Source organism: Styela clava, chromosome 10 (genome assembly GCF_964204865.1).
Source record: "Styela clava chromosome 10, kaStyClav1.hap1.2, whole genome shotgun sequence".
NCBI lineage: Eukaryota > Metazoa > Chordata > Ascidiacea > Stolidobranchia > Styelidae > Styela > Styela clava.
This window is the reverse complement of record NC_135259.1, coordinates 12,523,293-12,547,308: the sequence shown is the minus strand read 5'-3', so window position 1 is coordinate 12,547,308 and position 24,016 is coordinate 12,523,293. Positions and strand designations below refer to the sequence as shown.

At 33.6% G+C, this 24,016-nt stretch overlaps 3 protein-coding genes across 4 annotated transcripts; all 3 read right to left on the bottom strand.

Annotated features, from left to right (window-relative positions):
* Window positions 1-1,717: 1,717 nt before the first annotated feature.
* LOC120338170 (uncharacterized) lies at window positions 1,718-8,357 on the bottom strand. Of its 2 annotated transcripts, none has more exons than XM_078117440.1 (8): window positions 8,061-8,357; window positions 7,849-7,913; window positions 7,590-7,605; window positions 5,999-6,079; window positions 5,216-5,377; window positions 4,903-5,020; window positions 4,097-4,322; window positions 1,718-3,511 (listed from the first exon to the last, which is right to left on the bottom strand). In XM_078117440.1, the coding sequence occupies exons 1-8, from the start codon at window positions 8,122-8,124 to the stop codon at window positions 3,317-3,319; spliced, it is 927 nt and encodes a 308-aa protein (XP_077973566.1). In that variant the 5' UTR covers window positions 8,125-8,357; the 3' UTR covers window positions 1,718-3,316. The 2 variants fall into 2 exon arrangements, with proteins under 2 accessions (XP_077973566.1, XP_077973565.1); XM_078117439.1 differs by having other exon boundaries at window positions 4,097-4,329; window positions 4,901-5,020; window positions 8,061-8,356.
* A 260-nt stretch (window positions 8,358-8,617) lies between these two features.
* On the bottom strand, window positions 8,618-12,266 carry LOC120337894 (asialoglycoprotein receptor 2-like). Its single transcript, XM_039405796.2, has 6 exons — window positions 11,970-12,266; window positions 11,316-11,395; window positions 11,216-11,231; window positions 10,329-10,400; window positions 10,040-10,208; window positions 8,618-9,963 (listed from the first exon to the last, which is right to left on the bottom strand). Exons 1-6 carry the CDS (start codon window positions 12,025-12,027, stop codon window positions 9,738-9,740), a joined length of 621 nt encoding a protein of 206 aa, XP_039261730.2. The 5' UTR covers window positions 12,028-12,266; the 3' UTR covers window positions 8,618-9,737.
* A 2,035-nt stretch (window positions 12,267-14,301) lies between these two features.
* On the bottom strand, window positions 14,302-17,466 carry LOC120337865 (uncharacterized). Its single transcript, XM_039405766.2, has 4 exons — window positions 17,097-17,466; window positions 16,449-16,556; window positions 15,227-15,453; window positions 14,302-14,894 (listed from the first exon to the last, which is right to left on the bottom strand). The coding sequence occupies exons 1-4, from the start codon at window positions 17,449-17,451 to the stop codon at window positions 14,703-14,705; spliced, it is 882 nt and encodes a 293-aa protein (XP_039261700.2). The 5' UTR covers window positions 17,452-17,466; the 3' UTR covers window positions 14,302-14,702.
* Between the last annotated feature and the right edge of the window lie 6,550 nt (window positions 17,467-24,016).

The window sequence follows — 24,016 nt, the reverse complement described above, 5'->3', positions numbered from 1 at the left end:
TATTTGTAAAATAAAACCGACGTCATCATAAAACTAACGAATAAGTAAAAAGGCCGATTGTCTAACGAAATGTTTCAATATGTCATATAATATAAGTATCCTATGAAATAAATTATCTTTATAATGAAATACTGAGCCTTATAGTTTCTGAAGAAATTTTGAAGTATCAAAAAATAGCATCTTGGGAAGCTTGAAATCGATCAGTACAATATTCAAACAGCACAACAACGGATACATAACAATTTCACAACACTGTATGTACATTTCGTACCCAACAACATTCTCTATCTGCCGAGGTCGTTCCAAATACCCGGCAGATTACGGTATATCAGGAGATCTCACGTCGAAAGTGTAATTGTTTCCACCCTGATCATTTGTGATCACGACTAGGATGCCTTTTAATGCTACAATACGACAAACTTGGTATACGCTTTGTATTTCATTTACGCTCATATTTCCCTTGATATGATGGATAATGTAAATTCGAAGAAAACAATTGTATCTTGAATACTGTATTTCCATTCCTAATTAATACATGATTTTACTGCTAATATATTATTTGTCTATGATCACAATCTCTATAAATTACACTTTTCTTTACTAAAATATAAGCATACAACGGGTACAATTCGTCTTTCAATCAAGACCAGCTGTCTGCATACGATGTCAATTAGCATCTGACGTAACCTCACAAAAGCTGTGAATATTATGCATACAGTCGTGAAACTATTTCATTTAATCTGAAAGTAATTCGATAAATAATTCCAAAAGATATTTTTACAAATTATGAATATGAATTCATATTTAATTTGCAATTTGAAACTTTAACAAAATTTACGTTTTTTGTCATGTTATCAAAAAGTTACATCGCCTTTACTACTCATTTGTAACAGTGATATACAGTTAGGAGATTTGTCAAAATCAAAAATGATTGTATCCGACAATACTCCCACACGCGTGAAAGCTATTTATGCTTAGTGTTCGCATTCATTGAGTTTGACACATTGATATCAGTCTGAACAAGCCCATCTTCTATCTGAATCAAAACCTGAATCAATACTAATTACGCTTGGATAATTGTAAGCGAAAGGGTGACTAGGCCCGGTTCAGCTGGGCCAGTACCGATTTTGACACGCTGTCCCGCCGTAACGTCATGCCCCGGTCATGCAGTATGGCCGTCATGAGTTTTTTGTTTATTATTACTATACAATTACGAGCACTTTTCCTTGATTTGAGTTTTACCAATATTCATATAAGTTGAATATTACTAATCCTCTGAATCGAACCAAGGTTTATCCAATCCGCACTGTCCCGATTTTTTGTTTCATATGGTAAGCCTAAACTATGAATATTTATTTCAATTATTTTTTGAAATCTTAAAACGCCTTGCCTAGTGTATAACGCCGGTATAAATAATATCAATCACAATTACATTCCTTTCAAAGTTGGGCCAGCTCGTTTACATAGATGCTTTGTCCCTAGAGAAAATCTTCACGTGTGAATTCCTGATAGGCAAAGTGACGTAAGTACCACGGAATTTGATACTGACCGCCTATCTAGGATTAATATGTATATTGAAGCGCATATGAACTATTAGCATACTGCATTATCTTCTCACAATTAAAGTTTTGATTTGTTTTCTCTCAAAAAAATTCTGAAAATATTCAATAAATGATTATCGCGTCTTCTATCGAGCAAAAGAAAAATCATTCAAACGTTGTTTGTTTATTGGTTTATTAAATAACACAAAGAAAATCTGTAGTAGTGGAGTCATTTCTAAGACAAAAAAGCTTTGACGTTGTGATAATTGACTGTAGGAGTATTTTTGCAACAATATCAGTTATTGCAGAGCAAGTTGCTAACCAGTCAAAAAATTTATGTTGACTTAAGAATGTGGTGTATTTATTCGGGAAGACATTCTATGTATAAGCGTTAAATGTTTGTTTTGCATCTCGTTTTTTTCCAAATTCAGTTCGTCGACATTGCCACAGGCTTATAGCCTCTTTGCTGGCTTTGTGTCACAGTCAGAAATAGAGGACTCTAATCGAGGGATAGAATGCAAGACAGTTTTCTAGCGGTAATTTACAGCATAGTTTATGTAAGGTCTCTTTACAAATTTGCGTTCAGAGTCTAGTCTAGGTTCCAAAATTATTATAATAAGTATTATAAATATAACAAGTACTATTTATTATTGTTATTCGAGCAAAGAACGTTTCACATATTTGCAAACATAAAGTCTTGTGTAATAACTAAATCAAGCAAAACTGCTATTTCTTAATTAAACATAAATAATTTAATTAAATTACAATATATAAGAACAATCAAATATGGAATAAAATCGTCTTGAATTTCAGTCAGTAGCCAAATTACTGTGAAAGCTGCAACAGAATGAACAAAAATTGAGAAACAAAAAATTGTTGCATAATTTTAATGTTACAAATTTAATTTGTTATATTGATTTAAAAGTCTACTAAAATTAGGATATTATTTATTTGATATCAAGAAACGCAATAAGCTATTTTGATTCAGATTTATAGAAATACACTAAAAATTATAGCTAAGCGCTCAAAATAAAACGTGTTAATTTTTGTTGCGGTAGTCCCGCTTCCCATTGTACCAATCAAATAGTAAGTTGCTACCGATTCCCTGGTAGTTTGATAAAGTGCAACAAAGGCGTGTAAGCTCTACAAATACTTTTGAAATTTTAAACAAATATTGTGAAAATAAATGAAAGCAACAAAATTGATAGGTAAAAATAATATACAATTACTCGTTTTAATACAATGTATTGATATAAATTTAACAAACAATTACAAACATATTGATATTATATACCATCCGTCATTGACCGAATAAGAATTGGTTTGGACCACTCGTTGAATGTAGCTGGAACTAGTATACTCATAAAAGTTAAAAATATAATGATTGAGTTTGTACATCATATAAAAAAGAATATTGTTTTCAAAAACAGACAACAGATGAGTCAAATAGGTTTGTTTATACTATTGTAATATATGTATCTAACATATATATTCAACTCTTATTTGTATATTTATTTGGAAACGTTAATTCGTACTTTGTCCTTGAATGTCTATGAATTTTATAAAATTTGAAGTAAATTTTGCACTCATGATAAGATTTAGCAACATTCCAAAATCTTTCACTGTTTGATTCTGTATATACTCAGTCCAAGTTATTTAAAAGTTCCACTACCACTGCATTGAGGATACCTTATATCACGAGAAAAACAAGCGTTTTCCCCGTGTGGTTGTTAAAATGGTACTGTTTTTAATAACAACGTCCATTTCTATTTTTCTTAATTCTGCTTCTCACAAAGAGCTCCATCATAATTGTGGTCTGGTTGTATGTTCACAAGGCCGTCGTATTTCCAGATACCGCTGTATCGAAAAGCCAAGTTGGTAAATACGTTTTCATTGTTAGGATAATCATTTGGATACCAAGTTATCGACCAACTTGTGATCTCACCCGAACGAAAGTATGCTGTTGAATTCTATAAAAAGAATAACAGTTTTTCTGATCGGAGCACGAAATCGGTGTGACTGAGATAAACGGTTGCTATTGCGACATCGCCCGGGGACATTTTTGAGTCCGACCCTAGGTGTTTTCTATATAATGATTGTACGTGGTAAGTAGCCTAGATTTGATGGGATATCAGTGACTGCTTGTACAGGGCCTTGTTTGGAGCGAAATACGCAAATAATATATATATATGTTTATTAATTTTACTCTTTTACTAGTCAATTGATATCCAATAAAAATGGATGATATGGATGTTATATGATACCTGTCTACCGTCATGTTCAAAAAACATTTGAAATGTCATCTCAATGAAAAGAGATACTTTATGCAGTGTCAGTCAGGTTTAACGCGTGAACATAAGTAAAGCGACCAAGTTTCAATTTTTTCGTGTATCTTTAAATATGGAATCTTCAGTAATACTATTTAATGATAAATAAATAACTAGTTATGAAGGAGCATTGTTGAATGTATTATTGATATTTCACCCCCATTATTGACAAAATATTATGTGAACAATTGGATCAACTAAACAAGCTGTAAGATAAAGTTTAAAAACCTCTGGTGTTATAGTCATCCCAGTCCATAGGTTAAATTCTTTTTTGTCCTGCGTTTTTGAATAATTTTTGATAAGTTCAAAATAGCATTCATCGTAAATATTTGCAAGACTCCAATTCGATTCGAGCTGTTGACACATTACCCCTGCATGGTCATATGTTATATTTTGACGTTCAGAAATAATCGCTCGGAAACATGTTCCGTTTAAACATGCATCGCCTGAACTGAAATCGCCTGTAAATGTATAAAAATAGAACGAAGTTTGGAATGAAGTTTAAAATGTGACCGAGAAACAATATCATATTAAAGTTTACTGTTGTCGAGTTTCTAAAAAACAAAGCGTGTTTGATAACGTATACGTTTGCGCAGGTGATCGAATATGCAAGCAAACATACAGGAAAGAGGGGATTTATAACGCTTAGAATAAACTAATGCAGAAGATAATTTAGTTTTGCGAAAACCCACTTTTTGCAAAAATACAATTTTGAGAGAAATGGCTTTTGTGGGATTAGGCTTGTAGGATATTAAACAAAATGAATTTGCATCGGCCAAACATATATAATTATGCTTCGTTGCAAAGTAGGTTCTCGCGAAAACAGAATTTCCGAATTTCCTTTTTTATAGTTATCCCACATTTTTGTTTCGGTAAATGGCAATTAGCAAGATTGGTAATCAAGCAAGTTGGTAATCAACACCAACTGTTTTATTACGTCAAAATTTAAATTTATAGAGCAATGACAAGATGTAATACCGTATGAATTGCCTTTCAAAAAAAAAAAGTTATTGTAACTGAATGTAATCTTACTGGTTGTGGGTGAGGGTGAAGACAGTTCGGGATATTTTTCAGCACATGAAAGTGTTTTAGTAGTTTGTGTAGAAGGCGTCGTTGTTTCAGCACGAGTTGTTACACCATATGTTGTGGAATCTAAATGCAGAGTTTGATGCATAGATTGTGACTCCACAAAACAAATACATTTTTTTCAAAAAGGAAATAATTTTAGCTTTGAAATCAAAACTACATTGATTTCTCTATCAAATTGACTCAATGGTTATAAGCATTATATTGAATACATCCGAATATATACATTTCTTATGCTACAGAAAACAAAAGGATAGTTACCTTGATTGGTTTCACTAGACGTAAGCGTTTGAGTAGATTGGGTGGCACTACTACCAGCTTGTGTGCGTGTGTTGTGAGTAGGAACTACTGTTGATTGTTTAGTGACCATATTTCCTTCTGACATTAGACTATTGATGACGGTTGTAGCAATTGATACAGTACCTGTATTGAAGTGAGAGAAACGTTAAAATTATGCAATAGACGTATACATATTTTTGCACAATCAAAATGCAAGCAGCAATCAATTGATAACGGAACAACAACCTTTTTTTATTTATTTATCGAGGATATAGAACCTGATCATGTGCAAACATATTTGGGCGGTTTTTCTCGGAAACGACAATCTACTGTAGAATCGACCAAAATTTAGTTCTCAATTTGATGAATGCATGCTATAAAGTTGTATAAACCATTATATATGAGAAATTTTGAAATCCATTTAATTCGTTCATTACTCCAGACAGCTAAGATCCATATCAAATAACCCAAAAAATAAATAAATTCGAGCGCTAGCAAAGGCAAAATGAAAATAGCACAGTAAACATAAATATCACAGTAAAACACCGCAATATCGGCAAAATAATTATTAATTAGAATAATATTTAAATTAATTTAATACTCTTGGGCAAAGGTCGAAAGCCACCGACTTGGAGTATAGTATAGTATTCTACAGGTTTCCATTGATTGATTTTATCGCGCCAAAATCAAAACCAAACAACTACATCTTTCCAATTTTAGTTGATTTCACAGTGTTTTATATACTATAAATAACAATATAATTACTCGTAGAATCACAACCGGTTGCTTCTTTAGATAACTGTTTCAACAAAAGCTCTTGTAACTCCGCATTGTCTCGTATTTTCTCTGAAAGTTAACAACAGATCAATGCTCAAATATATGGACACGAAAGCCAAAACTAAGTAGTAAGGGCATGGAATCTGTTATAGTAGACTACAGGTGCTGACTGACCATCAGATCGCTAACGAGAAGGCGGAACCGCCACAATTAGCGCAATTTCGAATTTTGATGACGTAATCGCACAAAAAAAATATAAACAAATCCCTTAGACCAGGGGTCGATAAACTGCGGCCCGAAAACTATTTTTTTGCGGTCCTCGAACGACCCAACTTTTAATGCATAAAACAAAAATGAATCCTAAAATTATAATTGCCTTCGCACGAATTTATGGGGTATCAAGTACTGCTGTACGACGCTTGTTTTGTAGTGAGGAGCGTCAGTTCTCTGCCTTTTCCTGGTGAACGCCCCATCGTTCGTTTTACTATAAGGTAAGTTTATGTTGATTTTTGAAATATAAAAATGAATGGGAGATGGAGGAGAGTTTGCGACCAGGGCCGAACATTCGAAAGTGCTTGGACGGAATGATATTTTTCATTCTTGCGCATTTCAAAACCAGTTTGCCATGTCAGCATCGCAGTTATTAGGGGATTAAACGTCATTATGGAACGTGTCTTGCGAATACGAAATTCGACCACGAGACCCGGGGTTGCGCCAATACTCATCCGTGCTACAGTAGAAAACGTGTGATGTGCTCGTTCGGAGACACATATTTCTGTGAGCAGTTTTATATAAAGTACGTTACACAAAAATAAATTTTGTACTCGCTTGTCAGATCGTCATTTGGTCGACGTATTCGGGGCCAACAAAAGTACCATTTGATTTTAACGCTTTGGCCATGACACAGAAACAACATCATCCTTCACATTGATAAGAAGTGAATAAAAAAAGTAATGTTTGATGATATATCGAAAAAGACCACATACACGTCGCATTGCGGAAGGGTTTTAACACAGCAAAGAAGGTGCGACTGCGGCGATTGTTCGTAGGCGGAAATTAATGCGGCCCGCAAGTACATGAAATTTTTCGACCATTGCTTCAGACACTTAAACCCACAAAAATTTTTGAAATTAAAAAAAATACCCTTATATCAAAAATACAATCTTTAAACCTCTGAAAATTCCAATGCAATTGGTCAAGTAAATAATGAGAAAAGCGATTTTTTCATAACAACAATAAAAATAAAAAAAATTTAACAACAACAACATAATAACAAAATGATTCGTATGTCCCAAAAGTCTCAAAAGTCTAATCATTTTTATTTGAAACGCATTCACAAGTTTTAATTTCAAAAACGCAAATAAATCTATCTCCATCCATCGGCATCCTCAGATTGAAGCGGTACGTGGTATTTGATTCGGATTTGATGCTTTCAATATCCAAGCATATATGATTATTTTCATTTCCCTACCTTGAACTTGTACTGTTTGATCGCGCGAGTAGACTACATGCTATCAATATTAATAGTATATTTTAAACCAAAATTTATTCAACATAATCTACTCACACATATACTTACGTTCTAATTCCTCAGGCTGTAAAACAAATGTAAAATATCTTTTATCAAAAATAGAAAATAAAAGAACATAATTTCTGCTACAAATTTAATTGAGATTTTTTGGGGGTTCCCATTTATTCATATTATTCAAGATATTCTGCAAACTTGTTTATCAAAGTGTCAGTCATTGATGTTATTAGAAATATAGAATATCGGAAGACCTTGATCTATTTAAGAATTGATATCTTTATATTCGTTACATCTAAAATTATTAACACACCGATGAAAAGTTGATTTCAAACGTCTTGCTGTCTTCTTCCTCAATGGATAATTCAGTGCTGCCGTCTAAAAAAACATATATAATGTTTGTTTTAACATAATTCTAATTTTGAGAAGTATTGTCAGTTGTTGAAGGCTGCCTTGCTACACAATACAGTGAGACCGAGCATTGATATTTTTAAGAAAGGAGAAATTAATAAAAGGGGTTCTTACCATCGCAGCTTTTTGTAAGTTGTAAAACTAGGAAAAACAACGATAGTTCGATGGCTATCTTCATGATGTTTTCCGTTTTCTACATCTTCAATTCAACGACAACATCAAAAATATACTAACATCGTCAAAAGTCTGTATTGATTTGCAGTTAGCGATGACAAAGTTGGAACTAGACTGCTGTTTCGACCTGATAAACAAACTGCCTTGTGCCTAAATTGCGCTAATACATTCATTCAAGTCGGAACAACAATATGGCATCAACAACGCCAGTCTCTACCTGATTGACTATTCACAGTATCTCACTTATGGATATTTAAATGTATGGTGTATTGGTCTGAGTAGTGGCCAGGGATAAATTACATTCTCATTCTTGATATATGCATGGCCATGGTTAGCTTTAAAACGCTCAAAATGCTCAAAATAGTTCAATGAGGAAGCTATGACGAATCTCTACCTACGCCTGCTCGTTAAGCGAACGTCCGCATTGTCCTGCATTGACTGCCATAAACTTCCGCATGACTTGGAAGTATTTAGAAGAACTCGAACAAAATACTAAATTTACGATAATTAAATATTAGTTTATTTATTTTTTATAATTGATAAAAGTGAAATTACAATTGAATACGATGTAAACACAGACAATAAAATGATAGCAAAGTTTTATAAAAGCTTGATAAAACATAAAGGCAACGTGGGCTTAAAAATAATTGTAGAATCAATTTTTGTGCGCGACTCGGTAAACGAAATAAAGTATAATAACATTTACAGCGTCGTCCACTCACGTCTTCATTGATTTTCCTCAGCATAGCAGAATCTACGTTTAGTTATTTTGTTAAAATCACCAATCATTCATAATTCAAAAAGAAAACTGCTAACGATCTTTAAAATTACGATTTGCTGTTACACAGATTACAACCAATACAGACTTGGTCCAGATTTTATTGAAGCGAGTATGCGACGAATTCGAGCTTTGAATAAAATGAAAAACTAGCCCAACTAAGATTAATACCGAGATAATAGGCGGGAACGAAAAGTATTCTAACTTTACGATAATTTACTCCAAATCTGATATTTTGTTTTATGACCGAACATATAACATATTGTTTGTGTTATGATTGTTTTTATAAATATTAAGATTGAGAATGACGCTTGATTTCTTTACTGTAGTCTTATTAAAATGATATAGAATAGTTTTAATAGTGTCATGTAATTCAGCGTACCAACAGATGTCACCAAGACACTTTTGTAACCCCCCCAAAGTTGCAAAAACAATACCCTATTGTGAGTATTTTAGCCTCTGGCGTAGCATTTTGATCCTAAACAGGGCATGCTTTTCCGGGTTCAAGCATCGATGTGCATCGATTTTGCATTCTAATTTGTGTACATGAGTCAATCAAGGAACAAAGCCATTATCGTTGGATATATAGAGTCATTTCATCAGATAAATGTGTTATGCATTGACAAAATACGTTCAGACAAAAATACCTATTTAAAATATATCAAATGAAACTCTTCTGAAAACCGTTAGAACCAAAAATTAATTTCACAAAAATTAAGAATGAAAGCAGAATCAAAACATTCATATTTGAAATGTAAATTGGTAATTTCTTTAGTTATAACGTAACAATAAAATACAACAAAATTGCATTCATGTGTTTTCTCGGTCATTTGTAAATGTTAGCATTGATCAGTTATCTTCTTTTCGCATATAAAAGAAAAATTATGCGGAGGATTATCAGAAGGATAATCATGAATTGTCCAATTGTTTTTAGGGAAAACAACCGCACATTTCTCGTTATTATTCTCTGGCTGGTTTGTACCCCAATTAGTGTTATTAGCAGTAGAATTGACTCCATCCGCCCAACGCCAAAATCCATTCAATTCGTCTAAACCAATCCACAAGCTAAAAGTAATAAAATATTTATTCTCTTCCATTAGGATTTTATCTAAATATTTTTTCAATTTATTTCTACACTTACGAATGTGCATCTCCAATCTTTGTAAAATTGAGCACAGTTTTATTGCGAATGTAACCAGATACTAAATTTCGGCTCATATTATGGCAGTACTCTTTCGATTGTTTGTACGTCATGCTTTTATTGATGAAAAGAAGTTGGCCAACATTTTCCTCTGGTGACGTTGGTTTCTCTGAAACGGTTGTAATATAGCTGGAATTTCGGTGGAAAACACAATATTCTAATCATATAGACTTAGTTGGCTCATTACTATTACAATATCCCTATTCCTTTTTATCTGAAAAATGATTACCTGCTTCGTTCAATAGCTGTCTTTTAATCTGCTCAGCAAGACGGTCTTGGAAATTTTTGTCCTCAAGTTTGTCTGCGAATGCAAAATCACAAACAAAAAATGATCAAAAATGTTGACAGCATTTATATGTATACGAGCTAATTTAAATATTCAAAGATACTTTATTACGATATAACCGTTATTACGTCACAATGGTTATAAAGCAATTTCGCGTGATCTTATCCCGGTATCGCTCAAAATTATTCACGAATCGAGATAGTACATGATTGCTCTTTTGCGAGAGATATGCGCAGCGTGGTTAGGACATGTGGAAGTATTGTAGAAAACCCGATTCCGTTACCAAACGTCATCTATGTGACAAATTTTCAGTGATCGATGTACAAATTCTACTCCGAAATATCATAAAGAAAAACGGCATCATCTGTGCACTTGTTGGATGACATTGAATATATATACGATTTTGCAATAAAATCGTGAACAATATATTTCGATTGTAGACTGATTCTGAATTTATCATTGTAAATTTTTATAATCAGCAATCATTGTACTTAATTATTTAAATTACAGATTTTCGGGTCCTTACCAATACAGTTAGTGATATTCTTCTGAAACAAACGCCACAGGAGATAAATTTGCGATGACGTAATCATTTTTGAAGAAATTGTACAGTATAAAAATGATTTGTACCCGAGATGTCAGTTAACGGTTAAAATAAATCGTAACCGTTAACCATCTAAAATCGGTTAACCGGTTAACAATTTCCAGCCTTATCAGTAATATTTCTGCAACGAAATAAGCGTCATTTTCTAGTTGATTGGTCACATATTAATTTATAGTCAACATTCAAAACGATTCGATATCCAGTTATCTAAAAAGTTGTTACTCACTTTTCAAATCTTGTACCTGCAAAAATAAAATAAAAATATTCACATTTTTTATGATATTTTTGTTGCAATTTTAACCGTAAATGCTGAGTGATATACACACCGAGTTGAATGACAGAGAGATGCATTCGTCTTTTTCCGAGGAACATTGAGATTTGCTTGAAATGCTTGATCGAATTTCAACTGATATATAATCCAAAAATCAATACATTTAATCATTCACATTTAATTTATTAATGACAAAAATAAATCCAGATTGTATTAATATATTATACGTAATCGTACAGAAAGTGGGCATTATCGATCGATTCGCTAAATGTTGTTGAAGTTGTTTTTTTTTTGGAAAAAATCGTACCGGATAAAAATCGGTTTGAGAGTTTCAGTAAATAACAGTGGAAGAAGTAGTTAAATGGTTATTATATTTATTTAATATTTTACAAATCATTTCGGAGTTATACGGGTTTGATATTTCTTCAAAAATATTGTTTATTTTGAACATATTGCCCCACCACGCGGCAGTACGTCAAAATAGTACAACAAAGCCGGTGCTTGCCGCTACGGCTTCAGCGGTATCGATGCAAATTGTCACGGAGTGATCGTGAATTTTTATTCGAAGAAGTCGAATTATCAGATTTCTGTGTATGCCACGTAGACTAGTGCGGTTATTTAGCAGCATGACATGCAGTCAAATGGATGCAAATCTCTATAATGAAAGCTAGCTTGAATGCTGAAAATGATTAAATTTTAAATTACTCACTTTGACATATTCCTATTCCAAAGAAAAGCAGCAAAATATAAAGTAACACAGTCGCCATTGTGCAGATATGGTTACTTCACCTTGAGAGTACGATTTATAGCTGCTCTAATTCTAATTCCATACGACCAAAAAACATCTGTCTTTGTTTTCTTGTAAAGTTGACCGTTTACATTTTATAATATACTGTCTTTGTTTTTCTGTAAAGTTGATTATTTACATTTCAGTATATACAAAATCGTAAATACTGGGTATAATTCTGAAATATCAAACTATACTAATATTGCAATCCTTCGTAATAGTACTGAAAATGTTTAATTTTAACATTGAAATGCCAGTTTGCAGCTAATCAATTTTTCAAAACGCCCACCAGGCACGTCTACCGCCTCACATTACAAAATAAGCACTAGAAACAGCGGTTTTATACAAAGCTAAATCAGTAATGATACAATGCAATTCAATGACTACAACGAATGACATCCTGAATGCTAACGTAAGGATAATTGGTCATTCTTCAAGAGACAAATACGCGTTTGTGTGCTGCGTTGCATACATAACAGTGATCAATCATGTATAGGCGGAAAATTTTCCCCGCAATGCATTTCCATATTGCACTCTACATATTTAAAATGCCTTCAATGAGTGTTGTGATATTTTGATCACACACTAATATCATTTCACAACTAGAATAATTGTAATGATATTTATAGTGTGAGTCTTTACACAATTTAATTGTCTGGTTTAATTAGGCTGCCTATCAAATGCTAATTAATGGATACTTGCTACTATTAAAAGCACTGTTTTATTGACGAAAATCTTGCCGGATAAAAGCCATCCGATATGACTTTTTCTGATTATTATCTGATGAAGCTATCTTCCAAATATCAGTTCGCCAACTCTCCGGCCCGCGGAGCAATATAATCCGGCCCGCGACGCTTCACTGAATTATATTAACAAAACAGCTGTATTGACGATTATATTCTTTACTTCACAGAATTCGTTTTGAGACACTAAATTATACTATAACCTAATAGGTATATAATTCACAATCCCTCGTTTAATAAACCTATAATTGATTATAGTTAGAGAAATGGCAACAGACTGAAAAAAGTTGATACTGAGTGCAAATCGTTTAACGACGCAGAAAATATTCAAATGATCAGTCTTCGCACACTGCTTAAAATTCAACTGAAATCTGTGTGAAAAAATGTGATTCAATAGCCATTTCTTCGGTTTTTAATTTTCTAAAAATATGTGCGGCCCGCCAATGACTTGCAACCTTTAATTTTGGCCCGCGAATGACAAAAGTTTGCCGACCCCTGCGCTAGACTATATTATTCATTATCGATGTATATTTTGATTTAATGGACAGTTCGATATTTCGAAAAGTTTCAATAGTGTATAAATTAAGATGACAAATATAGTACTTCGAATAAACAAGCTGATACTTTGTCAAATCAATGTCATCACCCCAATAATTCCATGCGATTACAAAAATCTCTGTTGTTCTGAAATATCGAGTATATATCGGCAATCCGGCGCTCCAGAAGTGTGTGTACCAATATGGAGGTAACTAATCTTGTTCGCCTACATTTTTTCCTGGAGATGGAGATTACGACAAATTACAACCAAATTGTAATGAAAGGCTAATGAAATCAAGGATTACCAGTGGATGGATTTAGCGGGTGCTCCCGAACCCATTCTTCGAATGTCTTAGTACCGGTTATTGTGTCTTAGGGTTTTGTCTTAAGGGTAGACATTAAAAGACCATATAGCAAATGGGCAAAGTGACCCGCAGCTAAGGACTTACGTTATATTTGGCCAAGTTATGCATTGTATGTATATATGTAAAGCGCGCGTTGGTAATGCATCTTACGTAATGAGATATATACGTACATTTTCTTGAATGAGGTAACTTGGCTTATCCGTCTACTCGTGAAACCAATCTATTCTACATTTTCTTCAATATATATATTTTACGGTTAGCCCCAATATTGAATTAATTTTGCCTCCCTGCAGGAGTAGGGACACGATATACAACCTTTATCACTCATCTATGACTGCCTGAATCTAACCCCATTAGCCTTTCAATTGATAACTTTCATTTTTGCCCCTTCTCATAGCTTTTGCAGCTGAGCTTACAAAAATCGGATCTGTTTTTGCTCAGTTTTCAGTATTCAGAACTATGTCTATTGTGAAATTCTTGATTTAACAGATATCCGACATTGATTTGACTCGATGAAGAAGATCATGTTTGAACTTAACTAAAACAACTAACAACACCTAAAAAGTTACACGTGCTAACATCCATAGACTACTATATTATGTGATTTGACTTATATTTTCCGAATATGATAATTTAAATTGGGAATTTGCTAAAAGAAATCGTATGAAATATAATTTTGCTTTATATCATTTGAGGTTTCTGGTCGAGATATAAAACATATTGAATATTAAACCAATAAAAGAAAGAGAGATGTTGATAATGGATAAACAGTTGTCGGACAGATATTCAACTGACAGTGAGATTACAAAAATTGATTTTAGTTTAATTCATTAGAAATTAAACCTGATATTTCTTTGGGTCATGTTATATAAATTGGTTCGATGGCACAAAAATCACGAATAAATTTACTGATTCCGATCATATACGAATTCATTTTCACACTACTGTAGGTTTGAATTTAGTTTTTTGATTTGAAGTTAATTATCTGTGCTTTGCAAAACCGTGTCAACCTATAGTTCGCATAAAGCACCGCTTAGGTGTGACCCAGCGTGAACGTTGATTATGCCTTGATCCTCTTCATTATTTCTTGCAATACGTAGAGCCATGCTTTCTTCATTCGATTCAGATGATGGGAAGGATGGATGCCAGGTTACTTCAGAAAAATCTATTGGCGCATTGGATTCAGATCGGACTTCATTTGTCTGCGTACATAAATTTTAACATTATGTGTCATGCAAATCAACACGTGATTATTCTGGTTGAATCGTCTATATTTTGTCTTCCAGATATATAGTGTAAAAAGCTAGAAATGGCCCTGTAAAAAATGCCTCTTGGAAAATATAAACGCTGTGTTTGCTTAAATCACACGGATTCAAAATTCCCTTTTATATGAACTAAATTTTGTGAATATAAACCTTATCACTTTAAAAGATTGATTCCCCAACAATATTGCTAGCTTTCGTATTGAGTATTATATCATAGAAGAACAGTCCTGAGTGGAAGTACCCAATCGCCCATGAAGTGCATATCATACCTTTGGATCAAACTTCATTCCCAGCCATACATCGCCGTCCATCTGGTTCAAAAACATTTGAAGCCGTAAATATTCTTCAATCTTGATGTAATGTTCTTCGGTATATATGTTTGCCAGATCCCAACCAATGTTTCCACAAATTGTTCTCGCATTAGCTTGTGTGATATCCTTGGATTCTTTCCAGACAACGTGGAAACATTTTCCAGAGTATTTAACGTCACATTTACCTGAATGTTTTATCAGTAAAAAGTTACGAGATAAGAATTGAAAATAGGAAATGAGAGCAAAAACAATTTTCGAAAGGTTTTTTAGAAAAGAAAGAAAACTACAAGTGTAATAATTTAATGAAGAATGATATGTAGTTTTCGCAAAATATAAGTTTTGGATTGTGTCACTTTGACATCGTGGTCGAAGTGATTACTTCAGCCCAACACCAATTATTTCTAATTGTCCAAGCAAACTAATTTTAAAACTTCATTTGTGTTAGTTCGTAGTATTGGGTATCAGTTTTCCCATTCATTTAGAAAATAATGACCCAACCCCAAGTTCGTTTTGTATAGCTTGCTCTGGAAACTTAAAAGAGTACAGTTAGGACAGTTACAAGCGACGCGTAAACGTATTAGATTTATAACAGTGGTGACCAACACGTCGATCGCGATCGTCTCGAGTAATCGATCGCGTTTGATGTTGAGTAAATTTATTAAAATACCACAAAAAAATTGCCTTGAACCAGTTTCATACAGCGCCTGTTGTGTGTTGTAAAACAGAAGGAATGCTGTACTGTACATGCGTAAACCATGATATTTTTTTTCTAATTCCATGGGAGCGAAAAATCGGACTTGACGGAAATTGTAAATTAGATAGGATATGCTACTGAAGTTTGATCAGTCATGTAACATTTATGGGTTGAAAATATTTATTTTCCGCTGTTTAAATAGTACACAGATACTTGGCAGAGTTTTATGAAGGAATTTTCTACGACCTAAAATTAGGCAGGCCTTAGATCTGAATTGTATGATTTGAATAAATCTAAAATGAATTATGAAAAACATATACTACGGGTACAATTACATTCGAATCGTTAAAACGTATAAAATAATCAAATGTTACAAAATGAGATGACGGCAAGATAGCTTTAGAAGCAAACGCCACAAGACGACGAAGATAATAGTAAATAGGACATATTCTGACATTTTATATATGTTTACAAGCAGCTACGAACCATCATGTGTAACTGATCGAAGAGTTTCCAACGATGATGAAAACGAATTCTTGATTTCTTCCAACTTAGAATCAAGTTCACACATTCTTGCGTTCAGTTGATCAAAAACTGTATAGAAAAGTTTATAGAAAAATTTACATATGGGCAAAGAAATAAGTTTCCGTAAAAGCGACGGGAATTAAGACATTGGTGATCGTCGATTCCCGCCATCTCATGTTCGTATTCGCTGTTCAACATGCAACCTAATAAATGGGCAGTCATCCTAATCTTTTGAAATTGTTACCTCTCAAATAGGTGAGTGAATATGACAGGTGAATATGACGAAATTAAATTTCGTTGTAAATAGGCAGTCAATTGATGCATAATATACTTTGCATTCAAGTTTTTATATTAAATACAAATTCTAATATTGGTTTAAAAACACATTCAACATTTAATGAGTATAAATGATAGATGCACTCGCACTCATTCATTTATTTAAACAGGACTGTACATTACATACGATTTATATTTTAGGTATTTAATGACTTTCAAATTCCCTACCCCAGTATAATACTGTATGAATATATATCCCAAAGGAGTTTAAATAGATGACATAGAAAATATTGCGTGTATTCTATACTCATGAATAGCCACATCTCTTCTTACAATTGTCAATATTAGTGCCCATTTCGCCGGCGTCATGCTCAGCTGTTTCAATGTCATCAAGGTCGCCTAGAACAGCAGGCAAATCATTAAGATCGGTGTTTGAAAGGTCTCCGAGATCATCTGAGAAATCATTCAGGTCCGGGAAAAGTACGTCTCCAGTATCTTGAAAATCGACTTCAAGATCGCCAAAGTCAATTTCTTCAAAGCTTGGGACATAATCAGTCACACAATCATCCCCAACACATGGCAACTCGTCATCTGTTTCAACAATATTTTCGCATTTACCTAGAGGAATAAAGCAGCCACAAACTATTAACAGGGTTAGCCACCTCATCATTAAACCTCTTACTTGCATCTGCAATTTTAGTAAGCAAATATTCATTAATAAACATGAAGTATATATATAAATAAATATGACTCAATGATGCTCCTGCCTATATTTGCCTCTTGTAATTTATTTCTTCGATTAATTATTTCAAGAACTATTTATTAGACCCATGAAACATTTGTAAAGAGATGAAGGAGGCAGAGCGGAGCGGAAGAATCTTAACTTGCGTCCACATAGTTGGAAGTCCAGTTCCGACGCACGTTTGGTTGCTACCTACGTTCACCGACTGACTCACAGTGTGATAAATGCAATCAAAACACGTCGCCAAAGTTCGTGTTGTATTTTTTTATAGCTTCCTTTCCTTTCCAGGTTTCTCACAGTTTATATTCACTACTTCTCTCTCTAATAGTATTAGCATTCGATCTTATCGTGAATTTATATAATTTATCTTTATCTTTAAGAGTTGTCTCTAAGCTGCATTGGGCTTTGAGAAATTGCAAATATTGAGAAACTTTTCTATTTCAGGTTTTTCGATCGACGCGCTCTATACTCCTATCTATATCCTGATCGCAGATTAGGTAAACAGGTCACATCTTACATATGAAGTAATACAATTCCAGTAAATTCACGTAAATATATCCGTTAATGTGGCAGTCTCAATGTATTAAAATAATATTTATTACTAAGCTTGGTCAGAAAATATATCGCCAGTCCGTGCTCAATTAGAATACACATAATAATAGATTAAATCGTTTTGATATGTCAGTGACCAAACTAAGTTTTTGACAGTATACCAACATGAAATGAACTATTTACTTATCAGTAACATAAATAACGGATTTGGATCGTCAGTCGCAAAATACAACCAATCAGTTGTTTCGATATAATTGTGCAAATATTTATTTAAATGTTTCGGATGTAACCGCACGGTCTGCAAAAATGTAAAATTTGTTTTATTATGTATGCGAAGTTGCTATTAATCTTACGACATGTTTTATAAAGAGGTATCAAATCTTTAAAGGAATGGGTATGCATCTTTGGAAAGCGTCCCGTATCAATGATACCTTATGAAAAACAGGTGAAAAAATTCGTCCGGTGATGTAATAAAATATCCACCATATCCGGAAAAAAATCATGGTAAATCGTACTTAACGTTGAACAAAGTAAAAACTTTTTTTTTCATAATTGTACCTTCGCTTGCAATAAATTACCGACTTAGTTTGGACACGTTTCTAATACCAATGTTTATCATATAAACATCGAGTTTTTATTATTATAAGGCCAAAATCTTTCAGTGCATCAAAAATGTCCAAAACTTGCCCACTTGTTCTGAGGTAAGGTAGAAATAGATTGTGTGAGCAAATGAAGTGGGATTTGTGTTCTGCACTAGCTTCGGGTAAATATAATACTTGAAGATCAGAAAAAAATGTGGGACACAACCTTTTTGAGAACCCAAAATCTCTGTCAGAGTGATCAAAAGAAAGGTGGCATATATTTTGTATTGCCATGGTAACACTTTATCTTGCTACCTATCGTAGGAAAATTAAAATAACCAAGTTTCTTACCGTGTTATACCTGAGCATTAACAATGGAATTGCGAAAATAGGCTATTTGCACAAACAGTGTGGAGCAAAAATCTGGAAAATAACACATTAGGTTGAATGATAACTGTTTACTACAAACTACGAATTTTGTTCGCACCACACCGCGTGTTTAGATTCGGCTTCGTATTGATTAACAAACTTCGCTGCAAAAGTATAGTTTCTTATGACTTAGGAATACGGGAGAGCAATGCTCAAATATATGGGACACAAGCGGCCAAAACGGAGTAGTATCAAATCTTTATGCAGGTAGTCTGGCCACTAGATCAATGTGATGTTATCACGGAACCACGTCACCGTGCGCAATTTTTAATTTTTATGACGTCGTCACAAGAAATTTCAAAATGAAAAAACGAATCCAATAGAGACCACAGATATATATGAAACAGGTAATAACCTTCTAACGACAACAACAAGCTTCGAACACGGAAATTTTCAAAGCAATTGGTTCAGTAGTTGAAGAGAAAAGCGATTTTTGCACAACAATAATATAATAACGAGAATATCGGTCGGAGACCGAAGACTTATCGATCGAAAGTTAGAGAACAGAAACAGAACAGAACAGAACAGAAAGTGCCAGAACAGAAACTGCGGTTTCGATTCATCCGCTCTTATTCCATAGCGACACCGTGTGCCCCATCACTAATTAATTAATAACTCGCTAGATATACGACATAATTCATCCAAAATCAATAGGCTTCGAGATATGATAAATGCACATGCAAAATTTGGAACAGATTCAACCTCGCTTTCGTGAGATATCGCGTGCATCTAACAGACAAACAGACAGACAGACAAATACTTATCAGCATACTTATCTGGATCGATAAGTAATAAACGATCCATAGGTCTACTTGTCCAGAAACGCCATCTTACCAAACTAAAATTGTGAGTAATATTATTGATACCTGTCGTATTTACATTTCTTTTGAAGAAAAAATATGTTACAGACAAAACTTCCAATGTATATTAACATGAGAATATTTTCAACTGAGTCGATATTTCCAACACCAGAAACTTTTAAGCAAGGTAATGAGATTTCAGCAATAATCCAAGCATGGATACATAAAACGAATGTTTGTCACCAAATATTTGTCACAGGCACCCTACAAACTGAAGTACATTTGAATTTGCTGTAACACGAAAAAATCACTATCAGAGATATAACAAATCAGATGGAAGAATGCAACCAGTCATTAGTCACTTTCAAATACGAAAGATGGAAGACACCGGGTAAAAAAAAAAGACTTTTCACATGTTAAGGTATATTATTAGCAATAAAAATAAAAACAGTGTTTATTATGAAATAAATTTGGTCACTGAGATGTAGGTAGCAGTGTACAGTTTGAAGTAAAACTTCTACAATGACATTAGTAATCATTGTCTGGGTAAACATACCACCCATCATGATTTTGAAAATTGGAATAACCAAATTTGAAGACCTCATAATAAAGAAAAGCGCTTAATTTTGGTTACAAATGAAACTAACCATCTTAGGCCATTTGGGATTACAAGAATTCAGCAAACCAGCATGATCAATCTGAAAGATTTGTCAGTCAAAATCTTGTCATATTCGCCCTAAAAACTTGGGCAAATTAAAATTTGTAAAACGCTTCATTCATCATCCAGATTCAAAGTTATAAGAGAAGGCACCGACATTCAACTATAATGTAAAATTCAGCTAGTTAAAATGAAAGAATGTTTTTAATTGATCACCTCATTACCGGATTACGTCACTATATTTTTTACCAGTATTAGTCAAACAAATATTGCCTAATAATGATTGCGATGCTGTGTTCTATCTCCCTTCCAGGGCCCAACCGATTCTCAGAACCCGCAACCCCCTCCCAACCCTTGTATGTGTGTTATGTTTCATGTTTCGATGAAGGTTGAAACTGCCAACGATGAAAAATCTGCAGAAAAGTAAAAAACGGGAGATGACATGAAGTGTATATAGAAGCATTGACAATCATAAATAAACAGCATCTGATTTGTACTCAATAAAGGTCAAATTCCAAATCACTTTATTTCGTTCTCAGAATCTTCAACTTAACAGAGTAATGGTAACAATAATTGGTAAATGAAAAACAATAAAGCGTTTTTGATGATGCTATATTTTCAATACCAAATCGTCATTAATTGAAACTCAAAACTAGTAGAATTTAGTTCTATAACAGAATGTTAACTAGCGTTGCTTTCTTTATGTCAAATTATTCAATTGAGTTATAGCACAGTGTAGACGGAAATTATTATGTCATTGGGTATGGTATGAACTATAAAAAAGTCTATATTTATGTGACTTTATATTAGACTTTGCTCTCATGGTTGCAAAGTTGGGACATTTATCGAGAACATCTTAGCTCTCATCGATTATTATTTTTGCTTTCATAGGGTCACGTTGAACAGAAACACCGACGGCACGGTATTTTCTTTTGCAAATGTATTTGAAACAGACGCCGACGGTACGGTATTCTCGTTTGCAAATGTATAATAAAGAGTTTCTCAAAATGATTGAAATCGCGGTGTCGTCATGGCGTTTTTAGAGCACAAAATATTATATTCCAGAAATTTTGAGAAAAAATATGACCTAACTTTACCGCAAACGCTTTTTGAAGAGCGATAAAATCGATGAGATGTTCGAGATGATAACAAATTCTCAATATGTGAAGAAACTTAATTCTAAATAGTCGGGTTCAAACGACTAAAATCTCACTGGCTCCGAAATTTAGTAAGGCATGGATAATATTCGAGTGCTAAAATACTATCTGCATTCGGAAATGGTAATTCAAGTAGTCTTATTGATAAAACAATTGCAACAACAATTGCAAACAATTTTCTCAAAATGATTGAAATCGCGGTGTCGTGATGGCATATTTAGAGCACAAAATATTTTATTCCAGAAACTCTAAGAAAAAATATGACCTAACTTTACCGCACACGCTTTTTGACGAGCGATAAAATCGATGAGATGTTCGAGATGATAACAAATTCTTAATATGTAAAGAAACTTAATTCTGGATAGTCGGGTTCAAACGACTGAAATCCCACTGGCTCCGAAATTTGGTAAGGCATGGATAATATTAGAGTGCTAAAATACTATCTGCAATCGGAAATGGTAATTCAAGTAGTCTTATTGATAAAACAATTGAATTCAATCATACCCCCTCAACAGTATATATAGAAGTTACGGCAAAATGCTACTCAAACATTTTTAACAGTATTGAAGTTAAACCTCGAAAACAAACGTTGTGGGAGTTATATGTTAATCAAGATCTTGAATATAACCTAAAGCAGGAATCTACAACCTCGGCACTCGTGCCAAGCACGAGAAGTGATTTTATACGTGAATGTCCTCAGGTCTGGTTTTATATAAATTTTTCATCGGCAGGCAAACGTATATCTTGACATTGAAATGAACAAATTGACACACTAGAAAACATAATTGCCAACCTTTTCCTTGAGCTAGAGCAGATTAACTGTGAAGATTGATGGATAAAATTATTCATTCATAATTAGAGTGGTTTATAAGCACCCAAGAAAAGGGAAACTATTTCAAATGTTTCAATTTCAAATTTGAACATGGACAAAAGATTTATTTTTTTTTCTTTTTAGAGCTTGGAACATTGACCCATTAAGTCACACAACAGATTCAGTCACTATGAAGAGAATCTGCACTTGGTATTTTTAATGCCATCACTGTATTATAGATATCATACTTTGAACATTCGCGTTTGATGTGAATTCAGACAACGAGCTCAGTTCATTCCCTAGATCTATTTTTCACATCACTTCCTCAAAATCATTGAATGTGATTCGATTGTTTTCAATGACATCATCTCGAAACAATATAAAATGGAGCGATTCTAACGGCTGTATCCTGTGAATCATGAGCCGCGAAAACATCAGAGGCTCATTACATTCAAAATCGGCACTTCCGTGATACGTAAAATTCCAGTACTTCGACTGCCTTTTACAATAAAAAAAATGAAGAAATCCTAATCATGAATTTTTTTGAATGTTGTTGCAAATATGATAGAACGTGTTTAAAAAATAATTCTGAATGATAAAAATATTAAAGTGTTTTTAATTGTGTACGGGCCATAGTGTCCGTGTTTATATAGAGTATGTATTTTTCATGTTTATGCTGTTTCATCGGGTCTGTGTATTGTGTTGACATCCGAATTTGTATCTGCTATCTGCGAAAGAAGATATATTTTGTGCTCCCTTCTTCTGAAGGTCGGCGTTTCCAGTTATGGCTCTTCTGCCATTGTATGTGTAGAGTTGCCTTGTCAATAAATGACCAACCCGGAATCTCTTCTGATTTAACAACCACAGTAGCAAAAATCTAGTTGAGACGATAGCATAAAATAAAACGAGGCGAGTCATATCGGCAGTAGTAATGGCAGGGTTTGTTCGGTTGTTGATTTGATATGATAACGTCATACACGGAAGCTGTAGATGAGCACTTCTACCCTCTCTACCTATGAGTGCATTGTTTCCCAAATCCAATTCCAGTACAAATAAATCAATGATATTGCGAAAAATATTGAAACCGTTTTACTCATTCTAGTGAGCGCCCGTCGATAATGAAATTAGATAAAATAAACTAATATTAAAAGTACCACGGGACCACGGGTCGAAAAAAAGATAGAAACCCTGCAGTGACTATTTTTTAAAAACTATGCGCACCACCAATCTGACAAAAGTTAAATAATGAGGTAAGGAGCAGCGTATTGAGGCAAATTTTGACAGCTTGAAATATATGTAAAACACTAAAGAGATAATCGAGATTTAACTCTTGTGTTCACCTAGCAAATCTGTAGGTCAGGACGGGGTTCTTGGTTCGTAAATTTCAAATGAGCAAACACACGATGTTTTGAGATATCATTTCTTAGTACAGCAGCTAGTTGCACGCCACCAAGTTAATTTTGTGTTTTAAGAATATTTACGAAACCTAATTTTGAATTATTGTATTGCTATATTATATTGCA